Source organism: Pseudophryne corroboree, chromosome 10, assembly GCF_028390025.1.
Source record: "Pseudophryne corroboree isolate aPseCor3 chromosome 10, aPseCor3.hap2, whole genome shotgun sequence".
Lineage (NCBI taxonomy): Eukaryota > Metazoa > Chordata > Amphibia > Anura > Myobatrachidae > Pseudophryne > Pseudophryne corroboree.
The window spans coordinates 48,825,033-48,840,066 of NC_086453.1; the positions used below are offsets into that span (position 1 = coordinate 48,825,033).

At 46.7% G+C, this 15,034-nt stretch overlaps 1 protein-coding gene across 2 annotated transcripts in view; it reads left to right on the top strand.

The window, feature by feature from the left end:
* The first annotated feature begins 7,973 nt into the window (after window positions 1-7,973).
* ERF (ETS2 repressor factor) overlaps window positions 7,974-15,034 on the top strand; it is a 48,156-nt gene continuing 41,095 nt past the window's right edge. Inside the window, exon 1 of one of the 2 annotated variants that reach the window (XM_063942350.1) lies at window positions 7,974-8,185. In XM_063942350.1, coding sequence (XP_063798420.1) covers window positions 8,164-8,185 — 22 coding nt within the window. In that variant the 5' untranslated portion in view covers window positions 7,974-8,163. The remainder of the gene's footprint in view (window positions 8,186-15,034) is intronic. The other variant, XM_063942351.1, reaches the window with a different exon arrangement.

Here is a 15,034-nt window from a genome sequence, read left to right on the forward strand (position 1 = left end):
ACCGACACACCGCACACACACACACAGGGAATGCTCTGACTGAGGACAGGACCCCACAAAGTCCTTTGGGTAGACAGAGAGAGAGTATGCCAGCACACACCAGAGCGCTATATAACAGAGGGATTTACACTAATACAAAGTGAATTTTCCCCCCAATAGCTGCTTATTATCACAATTGCGCCTAAATTTATGTGCCCCCCCTCTCTTTTTTACCCTTTCCGTAGTGTATACTGCAGGGGAGAGCCTGGGGAGCTTCCTTCCAGCGGAGCTGTGAAGAGAAAATGGCGCTGGCTGTGCTGAGGAAGATAGCCCCGCCCCTTCAGCGGTGGGCTTCTCCCGCTTTTTTAATAATATTTATGGCGGGGGATTAGGCACATATACAGTTTAGAACTGTATTATGTGCATTTTGCCAAGTAAGGTATACAAATTGCAGCCCAGGGCGCCCCCCCCCCCCAGCGCCCTGCACCCACCAGTGACCGGAGCGTGTGGTGTGCTGTGGGAGCAATGGCGCACAGCTGCAGTGCTGTGCGCTACCTTATTGAAGACCGGAGTCTTCAGCCGCCGATTTTCTCTGGAATCTTCCGTCTTCTGGCTCTGCAAGGGGGACTGCGGCGCGGCTCCGGGAACGGACGATCGAGGTCAGGCCCTGTGTTCGATCCCTCTGGAGCTAATGGTGTCCAGTAGCCTTAGAAGCACAAGCTAGCTGCAAGCAGGTAGGTTTGCTTCTCTCCCCTAAGTCCCACGTAGCAGTGAGTCTGTTGCCAGCAAATCTCACTGAAAATAAAAAACCTAACAAATATTTTCTTTTCTAGTGAGCTCAGGAGAGCCCACTAAGTGCATCCAGCTCTGGCCGGGCACAGATTCTAACTAACTGAGGTCTGGAGGAGGGGCATAGAGGGAGGAGCCAGTGCACACCAGATATAGTACCTAATCTTTCTTTAAAGAGTGCCCAGTCTCCTGCGGAGCCCGTCTATTCCCCATGGTCCTTACGGAGTACCCAGCATCCACTAGGACGTCAGAGAAAAAACGGCTAATCTGCGCATGCGTATGCACCGCAATGCGCACGCGCGTCGTACGGGTACGAAGTCCTTTGTGGTTTTGCACTGGTTCTAGCGACGATTCCAATTTCACAGCCGAACGCAAGGAGATTGACAGGAAGAGGGCGTTTATGGTGGCAACTGACCGTTTTCTGGGAGTGTTTGGAAAAACGCAGGCGTGGCCGGGTGTTTGCTGGGCGGGTATCTGACGTCATTACCGTGTCACTCGTCGCAGCAATCATCACAGAGAATAAGTAACTACAGGGCTGGTCTTGTTCTGCACATAATGTGTTTGCAGGCGCTCTGCTGCACAGGCGTTCGCACTCCTGCAAAGCGAAAATACACTCCCCCGTGGGCGGCGACTATGAGTTTGCACGTCTGCTAAAACTGCTAGCGAGCGATCGACTCGGTATGACCCCCTATATTCTGTGTATGACTGTGGCTCTATCTGCATACGAAATGCATAACTAATGTGCGGCATTATGTGTATAAAATGTGCTACTGTACTTTGTGGAGTAACATATAGAAAGGGCACTACTGTGTGGTCTAATGTGAATAAAGAGCAATATGGTGTGGTGTATTGTGAATAAGGGGCACTACTGTGTGGTCTAATGTGAATAAAGAGCAATATGGTGTGGTGTATTGAGAATAAGGGGCACTACTGTGAGGAGTAACGTGGTACTACTGTGTGGTGTAACGTGAATAAGAGACACTACTGCATGATATAATGTGAATAAAGTTGAAGTACTGTGTGGCATAATTTCAACTGGGGGTATTATTGTGTGACCATGCCCCTTCCCAGCAAGAACACACCCCGTTTAGGGCTGCACACCGAATGTGCTCACTGTTCTTAGTTAAAATATAGGGGATAGGACCACCAAAATGAGGACTGCCGTGAGGGGTGATGGTGCTGGGAAAGGGGTGCAGGGTCAGAGGCAAAACTAGCGTCTGTGCAAGGGGGCACCAGCCAAATCTTGCCTAAGGCATTATATTGGTTAGGGCAGGTGCTGCTCATACTATCAGCCCTAAACTATACACACCCTACTGCCCCTCTCCTATTACCCTCATACTATCAGCCCTATACTGCACACACCATATTGCCCCTCTCCTATTACCCTCATACTACCAGCTCTATATTATACACACCATACTGCCCCTCTCCTATTACCCTCATACTATCAGCCCTATAGTATACACACCATACTGCTCCTCTCCTATTACCCTCATACTATACAAACCATACTGCCCCTCTCCTATTACCCTCATACTATCAGCCCTATGCTATACACACCATACTGCCCCTGTCCTATTACCCTCATACTATCAGCCCTATACTATACACACCATACTGCCCCTCTCCTATTACCCTCATACTATCAGCCCTATACTAATAAATATATATATATATATATACACACACACACACACACACACACACACACACACACACACACTCTGTCCCTCTCATCACTATTACCCTCATACTACCAGCCCTACACACACACGCACCATACTGCCCCTCTCCTCACTATTACCCTTATGCTATCAGCCCTATACACACACCATACTACCCCTCATCTCACTATTACACTCATACTATCAGTCCTATACTATACACACACCATACTGCCCCTCTCCTCACTATAACCCTCATACTATCAGTTCTATACTATACACACACTGCCCCTCTCCTATCAGCTCTATACTACACACACACACACACACACACACACACACACACACACACACACACACACACACACACACACACACACACAATACTGCCCCTATCTACCTTACTATCACCCACATACTATCAGCCTTATACTACACACACCATACTGCCCATCTCACTATCAGACCTATACTATACATATATATATATATGCACACCATACTGCCCCTCTTCTCCCTTTATCCCCATACTATCAGCCCTATACTACACACACACACACACACACACACACACACACACACACCATACTGCCCCTCTCCTCGCTATCAGACCTATACTATACACACACTTACACCATACTGCCCCTCACCTCACTATTGTCCCCATACTATCAGCTCTAATCTATACACACACCATACTGCCCTTCTCCTTACTATTACCCGCATACTATCAGCCATATACTATACATACGCACCATACTGCCCCTCACCTCACTATGGTCCCCATACTATCAGCTCTAATCTATACACACACCATACTGCCCTTCTTCTTACTTTTACCCTCATACTATCAGCCATATACTATACACACACACACACACACACACACACACACACACACCATACTGCGCCTCTCCTTACTATTACCCGCATACTATCAGCCTTATACTATACATACGCACCATACTGCCCTTCTTCTTACTTTTACCCTCATACTATCAGCCATATACTATACACACACACACACACACACACACCATACTGCGCCTCTCCTTACTATTACCCGCATACTATCAGCCTTATACTATACATACGCACCATACTGCCCTTCTCCTCACTATTACCCCTCACACTGCCAGCCCTGTATTACACACATCATACTGCCCCTCTCCTCACTATTACCCCTGACACTACCAGCCCTGTATTACACACATCATACTCTGCCCCTCTCCTCACTATTACCTCTCACACCACACTGCCCCTCTCCTCACTATACCCCTCACAATGCCAGCCAAGTATTACACACACCACACTGCCCCCTTCTCACTATAACCTCACACCACACTGCCCCTCTCCTCACTATTACCTCTCACACCACACTGCCCCTTTCCTCACTATACCCCTCACAATGCCAGCCAAGTATTACCTCACACCACACTGCCCCCTTCTCACTATTACCTCACACCACACTGCCCCTCTCCTCACTATTACCTCTCACACCACACTGCCCCTCTCATCACTATACCCCTCCCAATGCCAGCCAAGTATTACACACACCATACTGCCCCTCTCCTCACTATTACCTCTCACACTGCCATCCCTGTATTACACACACCATACTGCCCCTCTCCTCACTATTACACCTGACACTACCAGCCCTGTATCACACACACAACACTGCCCCTCTCCTCACTATTACCTCTCACACTGCCATTCCTGTATTACACACACCATACTGCCCCTCTCCTCACTATTACCTCTCACACTGCCATCCCTGTATTACACACATCATACTCTGCCCCTCTCCTCACTATTACCCCTCACACTGCCATCCCTTTATATACACACACCATACTCTGCCCCTCTCCTCACTATTACCCCTGACACTACCAGCCCTGTATTACACATCATACTCTGCCCCTCTCCTCACTATTACCTCTCACACCACACTGCCATCCCTGTATTACACACACCATACTGCCCCTCTCCTCACTATTACCCCTCACACTGCCATCCCTGTATTACACACACCATACTGCCCCTCTCCTCACTATTACCCCTCACACTGCCATCCCTGTATTACACACACCATACTGCCCCTCTCCTCACTATTACCCCTCACACTGCCATCCCTGTATTACACACACCATACTGCCCCTCTCCTCACTATTACCTCTGACACTGCCATCCCTGTATTACACATCATACTGCCCCTCTCCTCACTATTACCCGACACTGCCATCCCTGTCTTACACACACCATACTGCCCCTCTCTTCACTATTACCCCTCACACTGCCAGCCCTGTATTACACATCATACTGCCCCTCTCCTCACTATTACCCCTCACACTGCCCCTCTCCTCACTATTACCCCTCACACTGCCCCTCTCCTCACTATTACCCCTCACACTGCCATCCCTGTATTACACACACCATACTGCCCCTCTCCTCACTATTACCCCTCACACTGCCATCCCTGTATTACACACACCATACTGCCCCTCTCCTCACTATTACCCCTCACAATGCCAGCCAAGTATTACCTCACACCACACTGCCCCTCTCCTCACTATACCCCTCACAATGCCAGCCAAGTATTACCTCACACCACACTGCCCCCTTCTCACTATTACCTCACACCACACTGCCCCTCTCCTCACTATTACCTCTCACACCACACTGCCCCTCTCCTCACTATACCCCTCCCAATGCCAGCCAAGTATTACACACACCATACTGCCCCTCTCCTCACTATTACCTCTCACACTGCCATCCCTGTATTACACACACCATACTGCCCCTCTCCTCACTATTACACCTGACACTACCAGCCCTGTATTACACACATCATACTCTGCCCCTCTCCTCACTATTACCCCTCACACTGCCATCCCTGTATATACACACACCATACTCTGCCCCTCTCCTCACTATTACCCCTGACACTACCAGCCCTGTATTACACATCATACTCTGCCCCTCTCCTCACTATTACCTCTCACACCACACTACCATCCCTGTATTACACACACCATACTGCCCCTCTCCTCACTATTACCCCTCACACTGCCATCCCTGTATTACACACACCATACTGCCCCTTTCCTCACCATTACCTCTCACACTGCCATCCCTGTATTACACACACCATACTGCCCCTCTCCTCACTATTACCTCTGACACTGCCATCCCTGTATTACACATCATACTGCCCCTCTCCTCACTATTACCCGACACTGCCATCCCTGTCTTACACACACACCATACTGCCCCTCTCTTCACTATTACCCCTCACACTGTCAGCCCTGTATTACACATCATACTGCCCCTCTCCTCACTATTACCCCTCACACTGCCCCTCTCCTCACCATTACCCCTCACACTGCCCCTCTCCTCACTATTACCCCTCACACTGCCATCCCTGTATTACACACACCATACTGCCCCTCTCCTCACTATTACCCCTCACACTGCCATCCCTGTATTACACACACCATACTGCCCCTCTCCTCACTATTACCCCTCACACTGCCCCTCTCCTCACTATTACCTCTCACACCACACTGCCCCTCTCCTCACTATACCCCTCACAATGCCAGCCAAGTATTACCTCACACCACACTGCCCCCTTCTCACTATTACCTCACACCACACTGCCCCTCTCCTCACTATTACCTCTCACACCACACTGCCCCTCTCCTCACTATACCCCTCCCAATGCCAGCCAAGTATTACACACACCATACTGCCCCTCTCCTCACTATTACCTCTCGCACTGCCATCCCTGTATTACACACACCATACTGCCCCTCTCCTCACTATTACACCTGACACTACCAGCCCTGTATTACACACACAACACTGCCCCTCTCCTCACTATTACCTCTCACACTGCCATTCCTGTATTACACACACCATACTGCACCTCTCCTCACTATTACCTCTCACACTGCCATCCCTGTATTACACACATCATACTCTGCCCCTCTCCTCACTATTACCCCTCACACTGCCATCCCTGTATATACACACACCATACTCTGCCCCTCTCCTCACTATTACCCCTGACACTACCAGCCCTGTATTAGACATCATACTCTGCCCCTCTCCTCACTATTACCTCTCACACCACACTGCCATCCATGTATTACACACACCATACTGCCCCTCTCCTCACTATTACCCCTCACACTGCCATCCCTGTATTACACACACCATACTGCCCCTCTCCTCACTATTACCTCTGACACTGCCATCCCTGTATTACACACACCATACTGCCCCTTTCCTCACTATTACCTCTGACACTGCCATCCCTGTATTACACACACCATACTGCCCATCTCCTCACTATTACCCCTCACACTGCCATCCCTGTATTACACACACCATACTGCCCCTCTCCTCACTATTACCTCTGACACTGCCATCCCTGTATTACACACACCATACTGCCCCTTTCCTCACTATTACCTCTGACACTGCCATCCCTGTATTACACACACCATACTGCCCCTCTCCTCACTATTACCCCTCACACTGCCATTCCTGTATTACACACACCATACTGCCCCTCTCCTCACTATTACCTCTGACACTGCCATTCCTGTATTACACACACCATACTGCCCCTCTCCTCACTATTACCTCTGACACTGCCATCCCTGTATATACACACACCATACTCTGCCCCTCTCCTCACTATTACCCCTGACACTACCAGCCCTGTATTAGACATCATACTCTGCCCCTCTCCTCACTATTACCTCTCACACCACACTGCCATCCCTGTATTACACACACCATACTGCCCCTCTCCTCACTATTACCCCTCACACTGCCATCCCTGTATTACACACCATACTGCCCCTCTCCTCACTATTACCTCTGACACTGCCATCCCTGTATTACACACACCATACTGCCCCTTTCCTCACTATTACCTCTGACACTGCCATCCCTGTATTACACACACCATACTGCCCATCTCCTATTACCCCTGACACTGCCATTCCTGTCTTACACACATCATACTCTGCCCTCTCCTCACTATTACCCCTCACACTGCCCCTCTCCTCACTATTACCCCTCACACTGCCATCCCTGTATTACACACACCATACTGCCCCTCTCCTCACTATTACCCCTGACACTACCAGCCCTGTATTACACACATCATACTCTGCCCCTCTCCTCACTATTACCCCTCACACTGCCATCCCTGTATTACACACATCATACTGTCCCTCTCCTATTACCCCTGACACTGCCATCCCTGTCTTATACACACCATACTGCCCCTTTCCTCACTATTACCCCTCACACTGCCAGCCCTGTATTACACATCATACTGCCCTCACTATTACCCCTCACACTGCCCCTCTCCTCACTATTACCCCTCACACTGCCATCCCTGTATTACACACACCATACTGCCCCTCTCCTCACTATTTACACAGTCACACACCGACCACGCTGCCCCCGTATCTCTCCCGTGACGTCGGCGCCGCGTCGCGCGTGGGGGGGAGTCTCCATGGCGACTCCGTGTGCTGGGTGACGTCATGAGGGGGCGGCTCCCCGCGGCGTGGGCGTCCCGCGGGTGTAATGTGAGCTGGGGGGGAGGAGAGCCCGGGGCCCCGAGCGGGAGGTGGAGACGATCCTCACACCGGAGCTAGGCACCGAGCGGAGAGCACAGCAGCAGCAGCCGAGAGAGAGAGAGCGGGACACAGCCATGAAGACCCCGGCCGAGCCAGGTAACAGTCCCGCAACTCCGGCCACATGGCGCCCGCACACTCCGCGCTCAGCACTTGTTGCTGTGATTGTGCGGCGGCTGCAGCGTGTCCCGTCCGCGGGGTGCAAAGTTACTGTCCCGGCTGCAGCATGTGTGGCACTGGCACAGCGCTGGGGGCACGCTGCTCTATTGCCCCTGGAGGGGTGTGGGTGATACAAACTATCTGCCCCCTTAACTGCTGCTGTCACTGCCTGGGGGGGTTACCGGGACTTGCCGCTGCTGAGACGGCTCAGCACCCCATTATCTCTACTTTGGGGGTGTCTGTTGCACTGCTTATAGAGAGGGGGGGTCCTGAACACCGGGACTGTCTGCCGGTTTCTAGCCCTCCCCGTCTCCTGGGCGGATACAGTGTATCCGAGTTCCACGTTCCAAATGGAACTTTACTTCTTTTTTTTTTTTATGTTTCCGACTCACAACGTGTTTGTTAAGGTGGCCCGGCCGGTCCGGGAGGGAAGGGGTTAACGGTGCCAAACTTCTGCCCAGCATACGGGAAATGGCCCCTTTACACTTTCCATGAGCTCAGCCCTGCCAGGGTTACCCCCACCGCCCTGTGCCAGGAAGCCGGGCTGGTGATGCCGCAGGGGAGCACATTCACTTGTGTTGGTTGGGTGTGATTGTGTGGAGTGTGTCTCTGCTTCCTAATGTAAGGAGGCCCATGTGCAGTGTCTGGGATGGCTGCTTGTCAGGGTTTTGTGTGTGAAAGACATTGCTTGTCCGGTCATTTTGAACTTTTGGAACATATGACTTTATTATGTTGCACCTGGAGCTCCTTCATTTTATTTTTCATAATATATATTTTTTACAACAATGTAGACATGGGTATTATTACATATTGTTATTGCTCATTATCAATTTACTTTGCATCTGTTGGTTTATCACAGTATTATTTAATATACTCATTCACTTTGCATTGATCTCTCCACGTCACGTTCCGTTTCCACCTAAACAAACTCTATCCAGGTGCCTCCCTTCTTGGGATATAAGCTGTCATTTTGGTGTCCAGTCTCCCTCCTTTTCTTTGTAATATTGTTTTGTGTATCCCCCCCCCTCTCCCTTTTATTTGGCGCCACCTTAAACCCACCCCACCTCCCTGGGTAGTCTGATTGTCTGTCTTTTGGAATTTGAAGCTTTCCCCCCTCCTCTTCTTCACCCTCCCCTCTCCTCTTCCTAAACTCTATTCTGCTTCTGTTAAGACTTGTCCCTAATTGAGGCTCCCAAACAGTTCACATCTTTTTGATTTGTATGTCTGTTTAAACCAGAGCCAAGGCCATATTAGTAATACAATTACAGAACTCCCAGACTCTTTAAAACTAGTGTAAAATAATAGTTTTAACACTTTGCTTTCCTGGGCAGCGTTAATTTGTAGTCTCGGAGTCTATTAAAAATAAAAACAATTTTACTGGATGTATTTGTATGGGATGGGTATGTGTGTATTTATAATATATTATAGGACTATGTCTTATATTGAGAAATATCTATATGTATCCCAGTGTAAACATAAGTCTGGTTTTGCGTTAAGTAATTTTAATTTGCAACTTGTTTTTTGCAATTCAAATTTGAGTTAATGATTTTTCAAAATATGTATTTTTTTCAGTCTTTATTTTTATTTTTTTTCCTGCATGGCTACCTGCTGTTTTCGTTGGTGCTGAAAGAGTTAAGACCTTGTGTTAACTCGCAGGCCCAGACAGATGGAAATTCCTTGTAAACTTTCCACTGTATAAATGTGAGTGTGTGTGCTGTTCTTGCAGTCTGTGTCTTTAATGCTGTCCTGGAATCGGGAGTGATGTAATGTTGGTTTTTTGAAACAGAGATTGAATTCCAGCCTTTTAGCTTTTGGCTCAAGGGATTAGAGAGAGGGTGGTGTGGTTTGGGATGGGGAAGAGGGAGGGGGGAATTGGTGCATTTAAAGAGACAGCGCCACAAATGTTGTGTGCAGGAACAGTGGTAACTTGTGTTTTTTGATTTTTTTTTTTTTTTTTTTTCTTCATTTACCTCTAATCAGCACTTTCCTTCCTTGTTTGGACAATCTTAAATTAAAGAGTTGTGTTATTGTTGGATATAGGAGACAATGTTAAAGGGAAAGGGGGGGGGGGATGTGTGGTGCCTGTCAGACTGGAGAAGACAAAAGGCAATATATGGACTCCAGGACCTTTTTGTGTGCTTTAGATATGCAGATTGTACAGAAGGTGAAGAGGGCTTTTAAAATTGTAATTTCTCCTTTTTTTTTTTTTTTTTTTTTTTTTTGTAATGTTCCTTTTTATAACCAACATCTCTTCCCCTGTGTATAAACTTAAAAAGGTGTGCTTGTGGTATATGTGTACTCTATAGTACATTTCATTAATTTTATTAGTTAAGGGAAGATCGCGTACAAAAGTGAAACAATTAAATGTACAGTAAGTGATTGTTTACTTCTCACGGGTATACTTTTTGTGATCTCATATCATCACGTGATGGGACATTCTAGAGGTTGAGGAACCCTAGACTAGGGGAAGCAGAGCTATTGTGTATGGATAGGAGTGTATACAGTTATTTGCATTTCTACAGAGGCGATCTCAAAGTAAAATCCGGGAACATTAGGTGGCTATTAGTCCCAAGCATTACAAAGCAACAGTAATTGTTGGAGTAAGTTGAAAGCACAATTGGAAAACGTACAATATTAATAGTCTTTGTTAACAATTCCGCAGTCCGTGTTCTTTGGATCGCTTCAGAATAAGTTTTTGCAGAAATCCCTCTGGCCAGAAAGTGGAAGTGGATGATTGTCTTGGAAGTCCTGTTTGCAGCTTATCAGTTGCATGACTTGCCGATCTGTGTGATTGTGTAGACTGGAGGCTGCGCTCTATGCAAGATAAGCCACTGAGAAATAGTGTGCATGGTTTAAAGCTCATCTAATATTGGCTCTGCCATCGCGGATGCCTTTTTTCTTATAGATAAAATACAGTAAAACTAGGGGGACATTTGTAGCTTGTTTTATTACAGTAATGACACTTCAGGGTTTTTTTTCCGTTTTTATCCTTGTCCTCATTTTTGATGGGTGCTTGCTGTATCCGATGCCCACAGAGCTTGCAGTCGGCGCACCTTGCCCCGTCAGCAATAGTCTATGAACGAGTAGAATGGTGCAGACAGACTTAGCAAGGTTTAGTGCGGGGCTTGGCATTGTTGAGGTACGGGTTAAATCTGCCCAGGTGACCGTTATGCTTGGATTGTGGAGCATGGGCTCCGGTGGCAGTCACGCTCAGTGTGGAGGAGAGCCGCGTGGGATCCATATTGCGTGCCCCCACAGCTCAGGCTGTGATGTGGAGTGGGTGATCTTGTGTGGGAGGGGAGAATCCTGCTCAGACGATGTGAAGTCCACGTGTTGGCTCATCACTAGGAGAGGGGCAGTAAGGATGTGTTATTCTGTGCAGCAGGTTTCCATATGCACAAGGATGTGTCTTTTGTGTCACTGGGTAGGATGATTCCACATATGCCAAACATTGCTGACTGATTTTCCGACACACAACTTGATGTGAACCAGTTCTATAAGGAACTTCATTTTGCCTTTTAATGTTGCTATAGGATACTTCCTAGATAAGTCATTGAGTTTTTTGTATTCCGTTGTACAGTATATGGGGTCGATTCTATTCGGCAACTTAAGAATAGCGCCGGGAATTAGCTCCCGACGCTACTCAATTCAGCTCCAGTTAAGTCGGCGATGTCCCGTTCTCGCCGACTTAACAGGTAGTTTTGTCGGGAGAACGGGCATTCTCCGACTTAACTACCCGCGGCGATGCTGATTCCCGACAAAATCAGCCTCGCGCCGGCCGCGAGGCAGCACTTTTGTCTGGTTTCTTCTCTCATCCCCCGGGGATGAGAGAAGAATTCCCGACAATTGCGGGTCACTAGCAGCTGAATTGAATAGCGTCGGGAGCTAATTCCCGGCGCTATTTTTAAGTTGCCGAATAGAATCGACCCCTAAGAGATTTGTTTTGTTAAACCCTAATGTAGGTAGCTAGAGCACCTAAAATAAATACATTTGCTGCCAACACCTAGTTATTGTATTCCTTTGTGTTTGTTATCGTGTGGTTCATAATGGCTATAAGATCCAGGTAACTGAATTGTACGAATGCTCCTTCCTTTATTGGATAATACACATTCATTTAAAAAAAATAAAAAAATGTTTTTAACTTTTTTTTATATGCTCTTTGTATGTCTGAAATACGTGACCTGTATGATGGTGGTCCCACCTCCAGCTGTATCCTCTGTAGTATATAGTGTTGTCATTTTCTGTACTGCCCCGTATTCTGGTATGTTGTAGTTCAGTGAAATTAGTGTGATCTTAGTCAAGTCAATAAATCCATTTAAGCCATTGGGTTTGGGTCAGTAAAGAACTTTTCTTGTTTTTTTTTTGGTAATAATTGGAGGTTTGATGGGTACGATTGGGGTCTGTGTTTGTACTGTTTCCCCATCACCTATATTCATTAGTTTGCTTGATATTTTTTGAAAATGGTCACTACAATTGAAAACACAGCAGTCCCAGTGGTAAAAATGTGTTTTGGATGTGAGGAGGCTGTTATATGACCCATGCGCAGTTGTAGATGAAATCGTCAGATCACCAAATTGGCCCAATCAAATCTAGGCAAGATATGATTGGTAGGATCGAACATTAATGGAGGTTTTTTGTCTGTATTGTGTAAAACATAGGCCCTGTATGTATTTCAAATGTGGAATTCTTGGATAACTAGTTTTCATGGAATTGCTACACATGTTTTTATGGTAAGAGTGTTGCACCATTTTCATTTTTAGATGAGTTTTGTGTGGTGTGTTTTTTTAATTTAAATATATAGTCGCAGTACTTTTATTTACCTGTAAAGTGCCAATCAACATACTAGTGTTGAGGACTCTTTATCACACATTAAACTTCATAAAACCATAATACTGCTGTGGCAATTGCCTGACCTTTGCCCTAAACATTGACCTATATAATTCCACCAATGCGAAATTCAGTGGGAAACATGTTAATTGATGTTTGTCCGTGTGTTGTGCTGTAGTGATTAACTTTTTATTTACCAGCAGTGTGCCATTGTCCTGTGACCCCTTGTCAGCGTGTCACTGTCCTGTGACCCCTTGTCAGTGAGCTATTGTCCTGGAACACCAGAAGAGGCAGTTGGTAACACAATGTATAGCTGACAGGGTCCTGAAAACAGGTTCTGGGCACGTCTAATGTACTGCATTCCCAGTCATGGCGAGTCCAAGTTTATAGTTGGACATTCTTGTGTTGACTCGTGGAACATGCAGCTAATTACGGTTGCTGAAATCCTATTTATACAATGGTAATTAAATCAAATTCAGGCAGCAGGCCTGAAGTGTTTTTACCCCACATGGAATATAACAGGCCTGTCTATAATTGTTGGTGTTAAGGAAATGTGTCAGGGCCAGTTAACTCCCTGCCCACTCAGTCTACATCCTTATGAAAAGACAAAACATTAAAGCAGTGGTCCCAAAATCGGTACTCAAGGTACCTGAACAGTCCAGGGTATATCCATTGCTGAGCACAGATGGTTAACTCAAATTGTCTGAGGTACTAATTAAGTCACCTCTGCTCAAGCCAGGATATCCTTAAAACACGGATTGTTAGGGGGCACTTAGGACCGAGTTTGGGAACCTCTGCATTAAAAGATATTCATATAGGTAGCCATTTTGTTAGTCAAGTCTGTATCCATGACAGTGCAACAAAGGAACCCATGACCAAGCTGAGGAACTGCTTGCCAGTGAATTTATAGGTTGTGTTTTTGTAGGGTAAGTGTTCAAAATGGCCGTCTCTGCCATGCCACAGTAACAGGTCCAATTTAAAGTGCATTGTTATCACACCCAGCCAGTTTGTGGCCTGAACCAATATGGGGTCTGTCAATTTGTTATATTAGTGACTAGTAAATCAATAGGTTGTATTTCATCGTGATACAACCCACAGAATGGTGCATTTTAAATAGTGTTTTGTAAAGGTTGTCTGCACATAGTTAGGCCTATTTCCATTTGGTTGCGATTTAACACCTTGCAAATAGTACTGTATCAGATTATTGTGGTTTGTAAATTGTACAGGGGCTGATTAAACAGAACAATCTCCTGTCACTTTAGACGAGAGATCGGTAAGGATAAACCATTGATTATCGCCCTATGAAGTCACCCAGTACTCACACGGCACACAACGTTTTTGGGTTTAAATGTTGGCTGTTTAGGGGGAGATGTTGGCAGGGCAATGTTTTGTAGTTCATCGGTCACAGGCTAGTTACTTCTTTTCCACTATTGTTTTGTGGCAGAAAGTCTAAAGATGGCCACACACGAGACAACTCGCAAACGTTGCAATGTCGTTAACTATTTCCCTTGAGCCCCCCCCCCCCCAGCAGTACTGGACAAACGACATTGTGCAAAAAGTGTTCTTTGACAAACGACCCAACGATATATATGTCAATGCTGATCTGTTGCTAACGAAATTGACCGAGCTTCCCTGCAGTAGGGAAGATCTGGAGAAACGACCAACGACCCGCGGGACCGCGTATCGTTACAGTTTGTGGGAACTTCACATTTTTTTAAAACGAGTTATTGTTCTGATGCGTCAAAATTGTATCGTGTGTGTGGCCCCCTTAACAGTGGTGACAACATCTGTGCATGCAAATACATTTTTGGGGTGAATTTAAAGTGCTCAGCTTTATCTCCCAGGTGATGTATCTGGGGCTGTTCAGGTAGTGTCCGGAGACTAGACCTGGGGCACAATGTAGCGCAGATGAAAAGAAAAAAGAAGACCCAAGTAATCCAATAAAAAAGTTTTAATTTAAAA